Here is a 13,634-nt window from a genome sequence, read left to right on the forward strand (position 1 = left end):
TAGAAAAGTACTTTTTTAAAACAGCGTCATATTTGTAACTCAACACATGTCAAAATTAGTTTAGTAAAGCAACATCCCGATTTTCTTTTAATTCACATAATCAAGAAAGTTTTTATTACATCCTCGCTACCACGGACACCGGAAGTGAACCTTTGAACTCCGAGTTTGGACCAATCAAAGGGCTGCCGGTGTTTCCACAGCTGATCGCAGGTCTGTCTCCACTTGTGCTGAACTTAGTTTTTTTAAGCGCTGTATCGGTCGTAATGCTTCTTAATCTATGTCTATAGTGTTCTTAAGCATGATACTCTTTGAACTGGACCTGTGAGGCCGTTCCTCTCAGCCGAGCTAACGCTAGCTTGTTAAGCCAAAGTGATGAGGTGTGTAGCCTGCTAGCTAGCTAAAGCGTGATACTCGAAACTAACCCGACGATAGGTTTGAAAACGAGTTGTGCCCCGCTCTCGTGTAGCTTAAGCCAATAAAACCCACTGAGAGTTTGCCGAGGGTGGAGTTAGACGGTCATCGCTTCTCTGTGGGGTGGTCACGGGCTGCGTGCTCGGGTTGTGTTGTATAACAGTAGCCACCAGCGCTGCGTGTCAGCCACCAGCTCACTGCTCGTAATGGAGTCGCAGAGAGGAGAGAGCCACCTCACAGTCATGAACTGCGCTGGGTGATGTGTAGTAGCAGCAGCTCAGCCCCGAAACTAGCAGCTCATCTAAACACACTTGCTGCCTCTCTTCTGAGATTGTTGGCTACTCTGAGGGGACACTAATCTTTGGCTGACAGTTTTCTTTGGTAGTACTGTGTTCTAAGTAGCCCATCATTTTAAGTCCATAACGTGTTGTTACCGGTGATCTAACTGCTGCATTCATGTTTTCACAGAGAAATGAGTGCGAGGAGAAGAGGCGGACAGCCAAACAGAGGAGGGGGCAAATTTAACAAGCCAAGAGGAGGTGCAAGAGGTCGTGGACGTGGTGGTGGAGGAGGTGGAGGTGGCGGTGGAGGTGCTGGTAGGAAAGGTGGAGCAGAGCGGTGGGACGATGACGACGATGGTGATTTTAGCCTTGATTTTGGACCTTCTCATTCCAGCAGGTATGAATGGATTTTGGAAGAAATCATGTATATCATATTCATATCAGATTCTAAATGGTCACATTCTTGTGTTTGTTTTGTTCCTATTTGTGTTTACCTCAGTTGTTTTTATCTGTTTTTTTCTTCTGATGCAAAACAGCAAATCATTCAGAATCAGATGTCTAAAATAGTTATCATGATGTCCTCATTTGATCCTCTCCCCTTCATCTCTCTGTTTACTTTGCTCTATCTCCAGACCTCAGAAACAACGAGGCGCTGGCAGCCGTGCTGGTGGAAGCCGTGCTGGTGGCAGGGTAGGAGGCAGGGATGGAGGAAGGGGTGGAGGCAAGGATGGAGGCAGAGGAAGGGGAGGGAGGGGACGAAAGGATCTAAACGGCAGAAGCGATGGGAAAAGTACAGGCTTTCCTAAAACTCTCCCGAGCTCCCTGGCGAGAACCAGGATGAGCCCAAAACCAGCGGATAGCAGCAGGTTGGAGGTGAGCTCCATGCCCTTGCAAAAGATTTTCATGAACAATGAGAACCAAGAACAGCTCAAGGAGCTGCTGCGGGACCTGCAGGCACAAGACTCTTATGACCCCTATGAGTAAGTACACTCTAGTTAATGTGCATGGAATAGGCAAGATTAAGTTAACTGTTAAAAATGGCAAAAAACATTCGAATTAATCTTTTTCAACAGATTAACATGATTTTACAGTTAGAAAGGAGCTTTTATGGGTGACTATAAGTCCACATGGTTTAACGACATCCTCTCTTCCTCAGTGAAGAAGGTTCAGATTATTCGGGGGAAGAAGCTGATGAGGAGGAATATGATGAGTTGGATCATCGTGATGAAGGCCAGTTTTGGAACACTAATGATGAGCCTGTGGAGAGAGCAGAGAGTCCATCGTATGACACAGAGTCTGATGATGAACGGCCTCCCCTTGTACCTATGATCTCTTTATTTGCCATTGCCAAACTCTGCAGGTAATGTTCAGACCTGTGTTTTCTCTTTTTGCAGATTTTGGATGTTTGAAGCTTTGACAATCATCCTGCTTTTGTGAAATTAATCTCTAGTTTCTCCCATTTCCTCTCTGCAGGTTTGGGTTTGACAGGGAACGCAGTAAGCTGGCTCTCGAATCTTGTGGGGGGGATTTTGGGGCCACCTTGGAACAGCTCCTCCACCAGGTCTTCAGTGAGCGCTACGGCCAGAAAGCAGTGTCCCCTGACAACCTCAAGGGAGTGCCTATGGATGAGTGTTTCAGCCAGAGGCAGGAGGAAGCTCTGGTTCTCACTGCAATTTTTGGTGACCGCTTCAGTGAGCGCATTAGTAATGCAGTATGGGTAGTGAGCCTGGACCTCTCATTCCTCCCAGTCAACAATGGCAAGAAGCGGGAGAGTCAAGGTGGTGGAAGACCTGTTCACATCCGTGACGTCTGCAGATTCTTCCTGAAAGGGCAAGGCTGCCGCTTTGGAAATAAATGCAAGTTCAAACACCAACTTCCTGACAAAGGGAGGTCTGGTTCCCCAGACCCAACGGGCCCAAGTCAGCCTGGATTCAGCAGCTATTCTCCTCCAGAGTATGAACTGGAAATCCGTTTCCCCAAAGGAAATCGTTACCCATTTCAGGCACCGATAGTCGCCTTCAGCACCAACAATGAATCTATCGGAGCCCCGGGGAGGCTCAGCGTGACCGAGAGATTATTTGAAGAGGCACTCTCTTCAGCAAAGAGCAGCGAGCCTGTTGTTTACAATCTGACTACCTTGTGTGAAGATGAAGCTATGATGATGGAGCTGCTGGCTGTCAGTCACCACAAATACAGCACACCTCCGCCTGTTTTGTCGGTTCCTCCCCCCTCTCTCGCCATAGCTAAGAGTAAGAGTGTGAGGAGCAGTACAGCAGAGGAAAGCCGGAGTAGTAGTAGCAGTAGTAATAATCACTCTCACAGCAGAAGGAGTGCTCCATCCAACAACCAAAGACCATTAGATTGTGAGTCAAAAAGTTGATTTACTAAATTTAGAGCCTGTTTTCATTTAATACAGCTGATAATTGTGTTTATGTGCTTCTGTATTAAATCATTCACCTCCTTCGTTACAGTGAAAGAGAACGTGGAGGTAGAGGAGTTGGACGAGGGAGATGAAGATGAAGAAAACGAGGCTGTTCCTGTTGTTACCGAGAGTTACATCAATCTGAGGAAGAAGATGGTGACTAAGCACAACCCAAGGTTAGACAACGTACTGCAGGAAAACGGCAAGCTGTGTCGAGAGTTCAACATGAAAAAGGTAAAAAAATAACTGCTTTGATTGGTTTATATATTCTTACTTTACATAATTTTCCAACTCTATCAATCTATTATAATGATTTGCTGTTCTCTCCTGCTTCTCTTCACCCAGTCATCCAGGCGCTTCAGGTCCATGCTGGAGCAGAGGAGGAGCCTGCCGGCTTGGCAAGAAAAAGAGAACATCCTCGACATTTTGGACCGGTGTCAGGTGCTGGTGGTCAGCGGGATGACAGGGTGGGTCACACAGAGAGACAAGTATTTGCATTCACAAAGATTCGTATAGACGAAGTGCTATGCATGCAATCTTTATTTGGATTGATTGAAGGAAAGATAAAACTGAAATGAGCCCAAAATTGCTGCTGCTCAGTAGCATCCTACATCATTAGATCCATTGGATATAAAAACAAATCCTGAACATTTATTTAAAGTAACAGACTGAACATGCCCACTCATTCTATTCCACACTCTCTGTATGATTCTATTGAGTTTTATTTTCTATGTACCTCTCTGCAGGTGTGGTAAGACCACCCAGATCCCTCAGTTTATTCTGGACGCCTCATTAAGTGGTCCAGCTGGTCAGGTGGCCAACATCATCTGTACCCAACCACGCCGTATTTCTGCCATCTCTGTGGCCCAGAGAGTGGCACAGGAGCGAGCAGAGAAACTGGGCAACTCCGTGGGATATCAGATCCGTCTGGAGAGCGTCCGGGTATGAACTTATTCTTATTCTATACATCAAGTTAATAATATTATTAAGATGGATTCAACAAATCAAATTCTGTAATGTTGTGAACATGTCATTTTGAAATCACCAACAGAACGTTAGTAAAAAACAACTGGGTCGTTCGTTGTCAAATCATCACACTTTTGGGATGCACGTCAAAGATTGTAATGCTGTCACAACCTATGGAATCAAATTGAACCTGTCACGGATCTAATTAAGGGAGATATGGGCTAATGGAGTTTGAACTTTGGTTATATCTCCTTTTAATATAGCTTACAGAGTGAATCATTTGAAAGCTCTCTATTTGAAAGTGGCATCACATCACTAATTAAAATACAAAGTAGTTCAATAGCAGTTAGTGATCAATTTATTACAGAAGTACACTAACATCACAGTTTGAATGTTGAGTTGCTATAAAGCAGTGATTTTACCCAAATAAATGATCACTGGCTGGTCCTCTTTTCAGACGTCTGCAACGAGACTCCTGTACTGCACTACAGGTGTGTTACTGAGGAGACTCGAGGGAGAGGCCGACCTCAAAGGCATCACGCACGTCATTGTGGATGAGGTGCATGAGCGCACGGAGGAGAGGTGAGACTGCAGATCACTTATACAGTACAGTACAGCACAGAACATTAGCATTCTTACTCTGCATTTTATTCTTAAATTACATATATTCACACACTTTTTAATGGCTGTTTTTCTTTCTTTTTTATTAGTGACTTCCTGTTGTTGGTGCTCAAAGACCTGATTGTTCAGAGACAAGACTTGAAGATCATTCTCATGAGTGCCACACTTAATGCCAACCTCTTTTCTCAATACTTTTACGGGTGTCCCTCTATCCATATACCAGGTAATACATGCAGTGTCTATTGTACAACATAAACTGCATCAAATTCGCATGTCTTTTGCGGCTTTTCCCCCCTAAATGAACATGTATCTCATTTCAGGGCGAACTTTTCCTGTTGACCAGTTTTATCTGGAAGATGCCTTGACTAAAACTGGGTAAATAAATTCTGAACAACTTTGAGCACTTAATTAATTATCTTGTGTCACTGATACACTTTACTTTTCTTTATTTGCCTAGTTATGTCATTGAGGATGGCAGCCCTTACATGCGCTCAGGGAAACAAAATATGTCTGGTGGACGAACGAGCAAAGTAGAGCCGAGGAACATGGTGGACGACTTGGGTGACGACATGTGGAACTTCATGTCCTTCAGTAGGAAGGACACTGTCAAAGACTCGATCCCAGACCAGCAGCTCAGCCTGCAGGACCTTACGGTCAGATACAGAGGTGAGTTGAGAACAAACATCATAAATATAATTGATGTTGTTTAGGGTCTCAAACTGCACATTCTGGGTCATATTCACATAAACTGCTCGTGCACATCCATGGATAGCATCACATTTTGCCTTTGTGATTAATTCAGATACTAAGAAGTCTGTGCTGAAGACGATGTCTGCGATGGACCTGGACAAGATCAACATGGACCTGGTGGAGAGTCTGCTGGAGTGGATTGTAGATGGAAAACACAACTACCCTCCAGGTAAGAACAAAAAATATACTGAATAATCAGTATACTTGTCGCTTTGAACCCTGTGTTTAGTTTAGTTGTGTTTCTGTCTCCAGGTGCAGTGCTTGTGTTCTTGCCAGGCCTGGCTGAGATCAAGACGCTTTATGAACAGCTCCAGTCCAACAGAATGTTCAACAACAGGGGGACAAGCAGGTCTGTGTCGAAATGAGTGTGAGAGTGTTTGCAGTAACTTGTGTGTTTTATTGTTCATTATCTACCGAGAGATATATCACATCCAATTTCTTGTATTCTAGACTTTATCTACTTTGATCTTTTATTTCCTGAACACAAAAAATGACATTGGACTTTCTTTCATATTTAAACTGAGAAATATCAGATGTCAGCAATCTATTTTGGTGAAATAATTTCCAAAGTGAAGTAAAGTGTTAAATTGATATTTACTAGGTACTAGTCAAATTGTAATGTGTGTGTGTGTGTGTGTGTCTTCACATCAGGTGTGTGGTGTACCCACTCCACTCAACCTTGTCCAACGAGGAGCAGGAGCGAGTTTTCAGTCGGCCACCTCAGGGCACCACAAAGATTATCATCTCCACCAACATCGCAGAGACCTCTGTCACCATTGACGACGTGGTATATGTGATCGACTCTGGCAAGATGAAGGAGAAAAGGTGATCTAATGTTTCACCTTAATTGAAAATATGTATTTGACACTTAATTACAAATAATGGTGTTATATTATTTTTTATTCCGATTTTGGTTGTGTTTTCAGGTATGATGCATCGAAAAGCATGGAGAGCCTGGAGGACTCATGGGTTTCACGGGCCAACGCACTGCAGAGGAAGGGTCGAGCGGGTCGCGTGGCCTCAGGAGTCTGCTTCCACCTCTTCACCAGTCACTGCTTCCAACACCAGCTGTCGGAGCAACAGCTGCCGGAGATCCAGAGAGTGCCTCTGGAGCAGCTCTCCCTCAGGTAGCTCCATCTGTTTGCTCTTTGCACACAATGCTAACCTGCTTTTTCGTCTCTTTAAATACAAACAATAGAGGTTTATATACAATAGGGTATCAGGATTTATGATTTATGAAAATCTCACCTGAAAACATGGCTGGGACATGTTGGTCTTTGTCGGATCTGCCTGCTTCATGAGGCAATCTTTTCTTCTGCTAGGCCTTACCTGAGGTTTGGTCAAGAACATGCAAAACAGCTGTTACCCGTGCTAATATTTACTACCTTCTCTCTACGACAGGATCAAAATCCTGGATGTGTTTGCTGAACAGAATTTGGAGTCGGTCTTCACTCGGCTCATCGAACCCCCGGAGATGGGAAGCTTGGAAGCAGCCAGGCAGCGCCTGCAGGACCTGGGAGCTTTAACTGCAGATGAGATGCTGACCCCGCTGGGCTACCACCTGGCCTGCCTTCCCGTTGACGTGCGTATCGGGAAACTGATTCTATTTGGTGCCATCTTCCGCTGCCTCGACCCGGCGCTCACCATCGCTGCCAGCCTTGCCTTCAAATCACCTTTTGTGAGGAAACTATACATCATGATTATTATTGACCTGAACATTTGTATGCTATAGAAATAGCCTCTATATTTGGTCCTCTCTCTTCCAGATGTCTCCATGGGATAAGCGAGACGAAGCCAATGAGAGGAAATTGGCCTTCGCGGTGAACAACAGCGACCATCTTGCTTTGTTACAAGCATATAAGGTACCGACAAGGATTATTTAAAAATTAGAGCACAGTATTGATATGTTAAAATATTGGATGTAGCATGTATTCCGATGTAACGGATTCTCCCTCTGTTGCAGGGATGGTGCTCTGCTGCAAAAATCAGTAAAGGGGCCGGCTTTGCTTACTGCAGGGAAAACTTCCTGTCATGGCGAGGCTTACAGGTTAGACTGTGTGTGCTTTCTGAGGCTCACTTCTCTTCTAAAGTACTGTAATGCTGTTACTGTAGAGTTCCTGTGAGGCTAGCTGGGCTATAGAGAACATTTTATTTTTCTGGAATTACCCCAACTGCTGGCATTATTTTATTCTAAACCTCCCTTTATCTGGAAACTTAAGTTTTAGTAGATGTGTATCTTGCACTTGAGTTTAATTGTTGTTGAATATTTTTCCGTGTGCAGGAGATGGCCAGTCTGAAGAGGCAGTTTGCTGAGTTGCTGTCCGACATCGGCTTCATCAAGGAGGGACTGAGGGCCAGGTTTATAGAGCGCATGTCCTCTAATGGCTCTGATGGTGTTCTAGAGGCCACTGGCCATGAGGTAACACACAGACATACTTTGTCTTAAGATAAGTGTTAAAATGTACAGTATTTGTTAAGGTAAAAAATTATACGATTGTTTCTGTCTGCTACATCACCTCCTTACCTCTTCCGATTTCTGAAAGATCCACTTTTCATTTACTTAATCTTGTGTCTTTGTTGCCATGAGAGGATGTTGTGGAGGGTTGGTTGTGAGTATGGTTGTTGGGTTGTGTTGTCACTTGCTAAATACCATAAATAGAATGTGTAGAAAAGGTGGCTGTCAAATGCACAGATATTTTTTTTACACATTCTTGCCGTCGTGTTGAAAAAAAACTGAAGATTCATAATGCTGCATGTTGTCCCTCTCCAGGCAAACCTGAACTCAGACAACATTCGGCTGATGTCTGCCATGCTGTGTGCTGCCCTCTATCCCAACGTGGTCCAGGTGGATTTTCATTATCGCTGTTAATTTAATGGAAAACTTAAATCCAGTAATATACCCTACTTACCTTCACGTTCCTGTGTTATGATTCAGGTACGAGCTCCTCAGGGAAACTTCAAGATGACCAGCAAAGGAGCGATGAAGATGCAGCCTAAAGCCAACGAGCTTCGCTACATGACCAAGGACGACGGCTGCGTCCACATGCACCCCTCATCTGTCAACTACTTGGTGAGATAGAAAAGCAAATTTAGAGGATTATATTCAATAGATAAAAAACCTGAAATAATGACAAGCACCGTGACTCTTTTTGGTCTTCCAGGTTCGTCACTACAACAGCCCCTACCTGGTTTACCATGAGAAGGTGAAAACGAGCCGCATCTTCATCAGGGACTGCAGCATGGTGTCCGTTTACCCGCTGGTGCTGTTTGGAGGCGGTCAGATCAACATGGAGCTATTCAAGGGAGAGTACATCATCTCTCTGGACGACGGATGGATCCGATTTGCTGCCTCTTCTCAGCAGGTTAGGGATAAGAAAAAAAAAAGGAAAAAAGTTGAATCACTGAGTTGGAATTTCCCTTCTCCTTGAATGGACCATTCCGATTTTTTATTTTGTGAAAATTGGGAAACACAGTGATCTATTTATGATAAGCAAAACTCAATGCTCAGTTTAGAAGCTGTTTGTAAACTTGTAATGTTCTTTCAAGATTTTGGAGTTTTAAAGGGACTCCAAAGAAAACTAACGACAGCCACCTATGTTAACAAGGTTATTTAGTATGAGCATAATTCTAATGAAAATAGCTTTATAAATTAATTATAGTTTGTGTTAAGATAAATTATTGTTTATGCAACCCCAAATTTACAGATGACCTTGGCTCTGTAACATGTGTTGTGTTTGTCGCACTCAGGTGGCCGAGTTGGTGAAGGAGCTGCGCCTGGAGCTGGACCAGCTGCTCGAGGACAAGATCAGGAACCCAAACATGGACCTGTGCAACTGCCCCCGCGGCTCCGGCATCATCCGCATGATTGTCAACCTCATCACCACACAGTAGCTCTGCACTTCATTAAACCCTTTTTGTCACTATCAAGGGCTAAAAATGCATGAAGTTCCAATGTCTTTGTGTTCCAGCAGCTCTGCTACATAACACATCAGAATATGTGGAATCGGGCTAAACAACCTCAACACTGGTAAAACTAGGATTATCATCATGCCTCTGTCAATCTGTATATATATCAGTGTGTATACATAGGTTTTTCCAGACTCGAATTAGGTCACCGTGACCTTTAACCACTGAAATCGAATCAGTTCATCTTTGAGTCCAACTGGTCAAACTTTGAAGAAGTTCATGAAAGGCAAACTTTAAAAATCATGTTCAAAAGGCCAAAGACATGTTTTATTAGGCCACTGGGACCTTGCCCTTGGACCCATCAAAATCCAATCGGTTCATCAGTTGGGACTCATGGACTGATGTACACCCGGAAAACATAATGCCATTTTCTTTGTATTTTTTAGAGACAGATTATCTGGGCAGATTTAGTTCTTGATTGGACGTCCTCTGCAGTAGTAGTGAGGCATTTTTCTTAATGTAACATCATCATGGATAAGTGTTTCTGCACCATTGATGCTGGCCCTGCCAGAGGCGGGGTCTAAAGTTACCTTCCCAATCAGATTGGGAAGGTAACTTTAGACAATTTTTCTTCTCGATACTCATTACTGAAAGTGAATAGTACTTAAATAAATCTACTTAAGTAAAGTACAGATTCCTTATTTATACATGCATCATATACATACATTAAATTTTGGGTGAGTCTCAAAATTACTGCTCATTTTGGTTATAAAAGTTGAGCTTCAAGGGCAGGTTCACAATCAAGTCTGGTTTAAAATGATGGTCACGTGGCCGTATTTACATGGAAACAGCTTTTCCTTGCTAACTTGTCAGGAAGAAATCCTCCATACATTTTCATTAAGTGATGAGGGACAAATTCACAGCCCTTCTCTGCCCCCCCCCACACACACACACAAATAATCTGAAGTAAATTAACTGCTGGCGTCTCAGTCACCACTTTATTTATCACCATCAGAAGGTATTTATTCACACAGAGGTGTTATTGTGATTCTTCACCAGAGGCTTTTTATGGCAAATTCTGCCTTGAAAGAAAAACATCACTCTGTGCAGGTGATCAACAAACCTCCAGCAGTGTTGTTGACGGTTTTTTTGATACCGATAGAAAAAGAAAAGACACTTGTTTTCCATACCAACTACTGTTTGTGCAGTAAATCGGCACATTGATTGTTGAATTCAATGTCAGACACAGGGGGTAAACTGCATTTTTATTGGAGGTTGTGTGTTTTGCTCACAACTGAGAACTTCTTAGGTCCATATTGGACTTATTCTTACAGTAGATGCACACTTGTTGTGGATATTTATTACATATATGTGATGCATGACGGACAGATCAAGAGCTTCTGCATGAGTTTACATTTGCTGAATGTATTTAAATGCTTCAATTATGTCAGAACCACACTTTTATAATGTGAATGCAAGTGTTTTTTTTTAAATCAGGATATTTAGGTGGGAGCGACCAAAGAATCTGAAAACGTACAATCTTGACAAATGATTCTATCGACTGCTCTAAAAATAAACAATTAAAGATACCCAAAGATGCTTTTTGATTTATTTTATCTATAATTTCTAGTTACGTTTAATGATGTATTTGGAGACTCACTTTGTAGTGGATGCAACGTTGGACTTTACAGGCATGTGGACGAGGCCAACCCCCGTCATTCATGAGCCAGTCCACTCTGTCTCTATGACTACAGAATGTAAACAAATGGGTTGTCTCTGTCGAAGTTGAAGCCATTCAGTTGCCACATACAACGGTGCCAAGTCCAGAGCTGGTAAGATACATGAATACACTCTGAATTTGTTTGTTACTAAAGCATCTTGTTTGTCTTAATCACTTTTATGTGATTCTTATTACAGAATTCAAGTGTTTGTATTGTATTTTGCAGATGGGTAGAAAACCACCTCACACTCAGAGTAGCCTTGTCGTTTTTCACCATGGTAAAGTATATTCAGAACTTTTTTTCTCCTTTGAATTGTAATAGTTCAATGTGAACTATTCAATATGGTCTTTGTGAAGGATCCAAACTTATTCTGAGTAAATTTCTTATGTTTTCTTCAAAGCCCACCAAATCCAGGAAATCAAGGTCCCACAGTTCTAGTCCTGCCAAGAAGACCGGCGGTCTAAAAACGCCTAAAAAGAGGTCGTCCAGTGCCAAGACCACCAAGACAGAGGGGGACATATTCAGTCTAGCAGCCAGGGAGAACGTCTACTACATCTCCCACAATGCAGTGGACTGTCTGGCATTCAGAGGCTTTGGGTGGCCAAATGCGAAAAAAAAGAAGAAAGGGAAGAAGAAGGGAACAAAACGGAAGAAGAAAAAGTAGATCATAATTTTGCCAAAGCTAAAAAGCCGTTTTTCTTTGCATTAGCATTAGATTGATAGTTAAATTTGAATACCTTGGTAATGGTACCATCTAGTGGACAAACTTGAAATAACACCCCAGCTTAACTTGTAGTAATGTAGTGCATCATCAGTTCCTCACTAAAATCTTACATTAAACAAAACTTATTCCACGAGGGAAAGACTTTTTTTATCATCAGATTTATTGTAAGATGACCGATTCAGAATTGTTAACTCAAACATCATAAGAACTTTGGCAGCTGTTTGACAATTTGAAAGCTTTGTGAAAGAATCTCCTTAAATGTAGTCGAATACAACACAAAAGAGCAAATAGACACTTGTGTAATATAAATTTATCTTACAAAAATAGGCTACAATGGGAATGTGCCTATTAAACTAATGGAAGCAAATTCTGTTCCAGGCACTGTTGATATTATCATACATATATTATCAGTCCTTTCAACAAATGTACACTCATTATATCACAACCCTGTAAAATAAATAGTTGCTCTGCAGAGTCGATCTGTTCTTGCTTTCCTCAGGGTGCAGCTTCGCTCACTCTGGAGGCTTCTTCTTGGCCTCCACATCTTTCTTAAATGCATCAATTTTCTTGGCTATGTTTGGGACCTAGGAAAGAAACAATATGGTTAGTATCAGTTCTCAGTTCATTAGGTACACTGCTGTAAAGCAATGCAAGACATCATGAAGGGTATAATGTTTCGGTTTCTGTTGTACCAGTTTCATAGTGTACGTTTTACACTGTACGGCATTACACTGAGGTGTTACTAATATCTCCAATATGTCCAAGAAAGGGTGACACAGTGTTGAACACCTCAGAAATAATCCTGATTCGGTTTGCATGTTTCTCAAGGTACTCCAGCTTCCTCCCTCAGTCCAAAACCATACATATTATTAGGGTAATAAATTATTATTAATTGACCGTTGGTAATAATGTGAGACTGTAAATGTTGAATACACTGGCAACCTGTCCTGGGTGTATCCAGCTTCTTGCTCATTGACAGCTGGGATTGGCTCCAGCCACACCCTTGACTGGATCTCCAAACAATTATTGAAACAACACCTAACCACCAAAACACATACATTAATAACACTTGAAAGGATACGATTTATTTCAGACTATACCAAGTATCTTTCTAACTGGTGGTACCACACTAACTGGGGTGGGGTGAGGATGGATGCAGGACCACATGGGACAGTGAGATAAGCAGATCACCTCGTTAACTTATTGACCTGTAATTGTGAAGGTTTATGACTAAAGATTAAAACCAGACAAACTTACATCATAGTTCTGAGCGAGGTACATCCCCACAACATTCCCCAGAGTGAAGCCAGCCTGAGGATGAGGCAAAACAAATGTCAATGACGAGATCTCAAACGTATGTTCATGTTTATTCAACGTAGTAGTAAAGTGTTGACTTTGTGTTGGTTAATTTAAACAGTCTCCTGAAACTGACAACTTTAATTAGCATGATTATCTACGGTTAAGTCTACTGACCCATAGTTTCCACTATGCTAACACATTAGCTAAAATAGCTTCGCTGACATATTTCAAAAGACCTGACAAACATCGATATTTTGACTGACGATGTTGCTTTGACTCACCAGGAACTGTAACATGGTGGTTTAAAGACGTCGTTAACGAATCGTCCACAGTTAAAGAACCCGCTGACTGACAAACAGGCAGTGAGTTTAGAAGTTGGACTCAAAACCGACCGAACAGCTAGGCTAACCAGTTAGCCTGTCACCAACACGGCATGGACGCATGCGCGTGACAGCAGACTATCGCGATATTTCCCTTCGCCGCCATTTTGTAGTCTTTCCCTCTGTTTGAGCTGCAGCTCTTGGCCGCAGGAG

At 42.5% G+C, this 13,634-nt stretch overlaps 3 protein-coding genes across 4 annotated transcripts; 2 read left to right on the forward strand and 1 right to left on the reverse strand.

Moving 5' to 3' along the window:
• Positions 1-174: 174 nt before the first annotated feature.
• Positions 175-10,946, forward strand: dhx57 (DEAH (Asp-Glu-Ala-Asp/His) box polypeptide 57). Of its 2 annotated transcripts, none has more exons than XM_053415091.1 (24): positions 175-210; positions 880-1,089; positions 1,325-1,672; positions 1,849-2,052; positions 2,166-3,055; positions 3,164-3,348; positions 3,460-3,581; positions 3,861-4,056; positions 4,538-4,662; positions 4,791-4,924; positions 5,022-5,076; positions 5,159-5,367; positions 5,504-5,620; positions 5,704-5,800; positions 6,103-6,276; positions 6,378-6,578; positions 6,853-7,129; positions 7,218-7,313; positions 7,415-7,498; positions 7,733-7,870; positions 8,222-8,296; positions 8,387-8,521; positions 8,613-8,813; positions 9,199-10,946. In XM_053415091.1, the coding sequence occupies exons 2-24, from the start codon at positions 884-886 to the stop codon at positions 9,340-9,342; spliced, it is 4,413 nt and encodes a 1,470-aa protein (XP_053271066.1). In that variant the 5' UTR covers positions 175-210; positions 880-883; the 3' UTR covers positions 9,343-10,946. The 2 variants fall into 2 exon arrangements, with proteins under 2 accessions (XP_053271066.1, XP_053271065.1); XM_053415090.1 differs by lacking the exon at positions 175-210 and adding an exon at positions 223-792.
• Positions 10,947-11,147: 201 nt separating this feature from the next.
• On the forward strand, positions 11,148-12,267 carry LOC128428834 (small lysine-rich protein 1). The gene is made up of 3 exons (XM_053415092.1): positions 11,148-11,189; positions 11,304-11,355; positions 11,479-12,267. The coding sequence occupies exons 2-3, from the start codon at positions 11,353-11,355 to the stop codon at positions 11,740-11,742; spliced, it is 267 nt and encodes an 88-aa protein (XP_053271067.1). The 5' UTR covers positions 11,148-11,189; positions 11,304-11,352; the 3' UTR covers positions 11,743-12,267.
• On the reverse strand, positions 11,942-13,543 carry stmp1 (short transmembrane mitochondrial protein 1). The gene is made up of 3 exons (XM_053415093.1): positions 13,383-13,543; positions 13,060-13,113; positions 11,942-12,386 (listed from the first exon to the last, which is right to left on the reverse strand). The coding sequence occupies exons 1-3, from the start codon at positions 13,395-13,397 to the stop codon at positions 12,315-12,317; spliced, it is 141 nt and encodes a 46-aa protein (XP_053271068.1). The 5' UTR covers positions 13,398-13,543; the 3' UTR covers positions 11,942-12,314.
• Between the last annotated feature and the right edge of the window lie 91 nt (positions 13,544-13,634).

This window comes from Pleuronectes platessa, chromosome 22, assembly GCF_947347685.1.
Source record: "Pleuronectes platessa chromosome 22, fPlePla1.1, whole genome shotgun sequence".
In the NCBI taxonomy this organism is placed as follows: Eukaryota; Metazoa; Chordata; class Actinopteri; order Pleuronectiformes; family Pleuronectidae; genus Pleuronectes; species Pleuronectes platessa.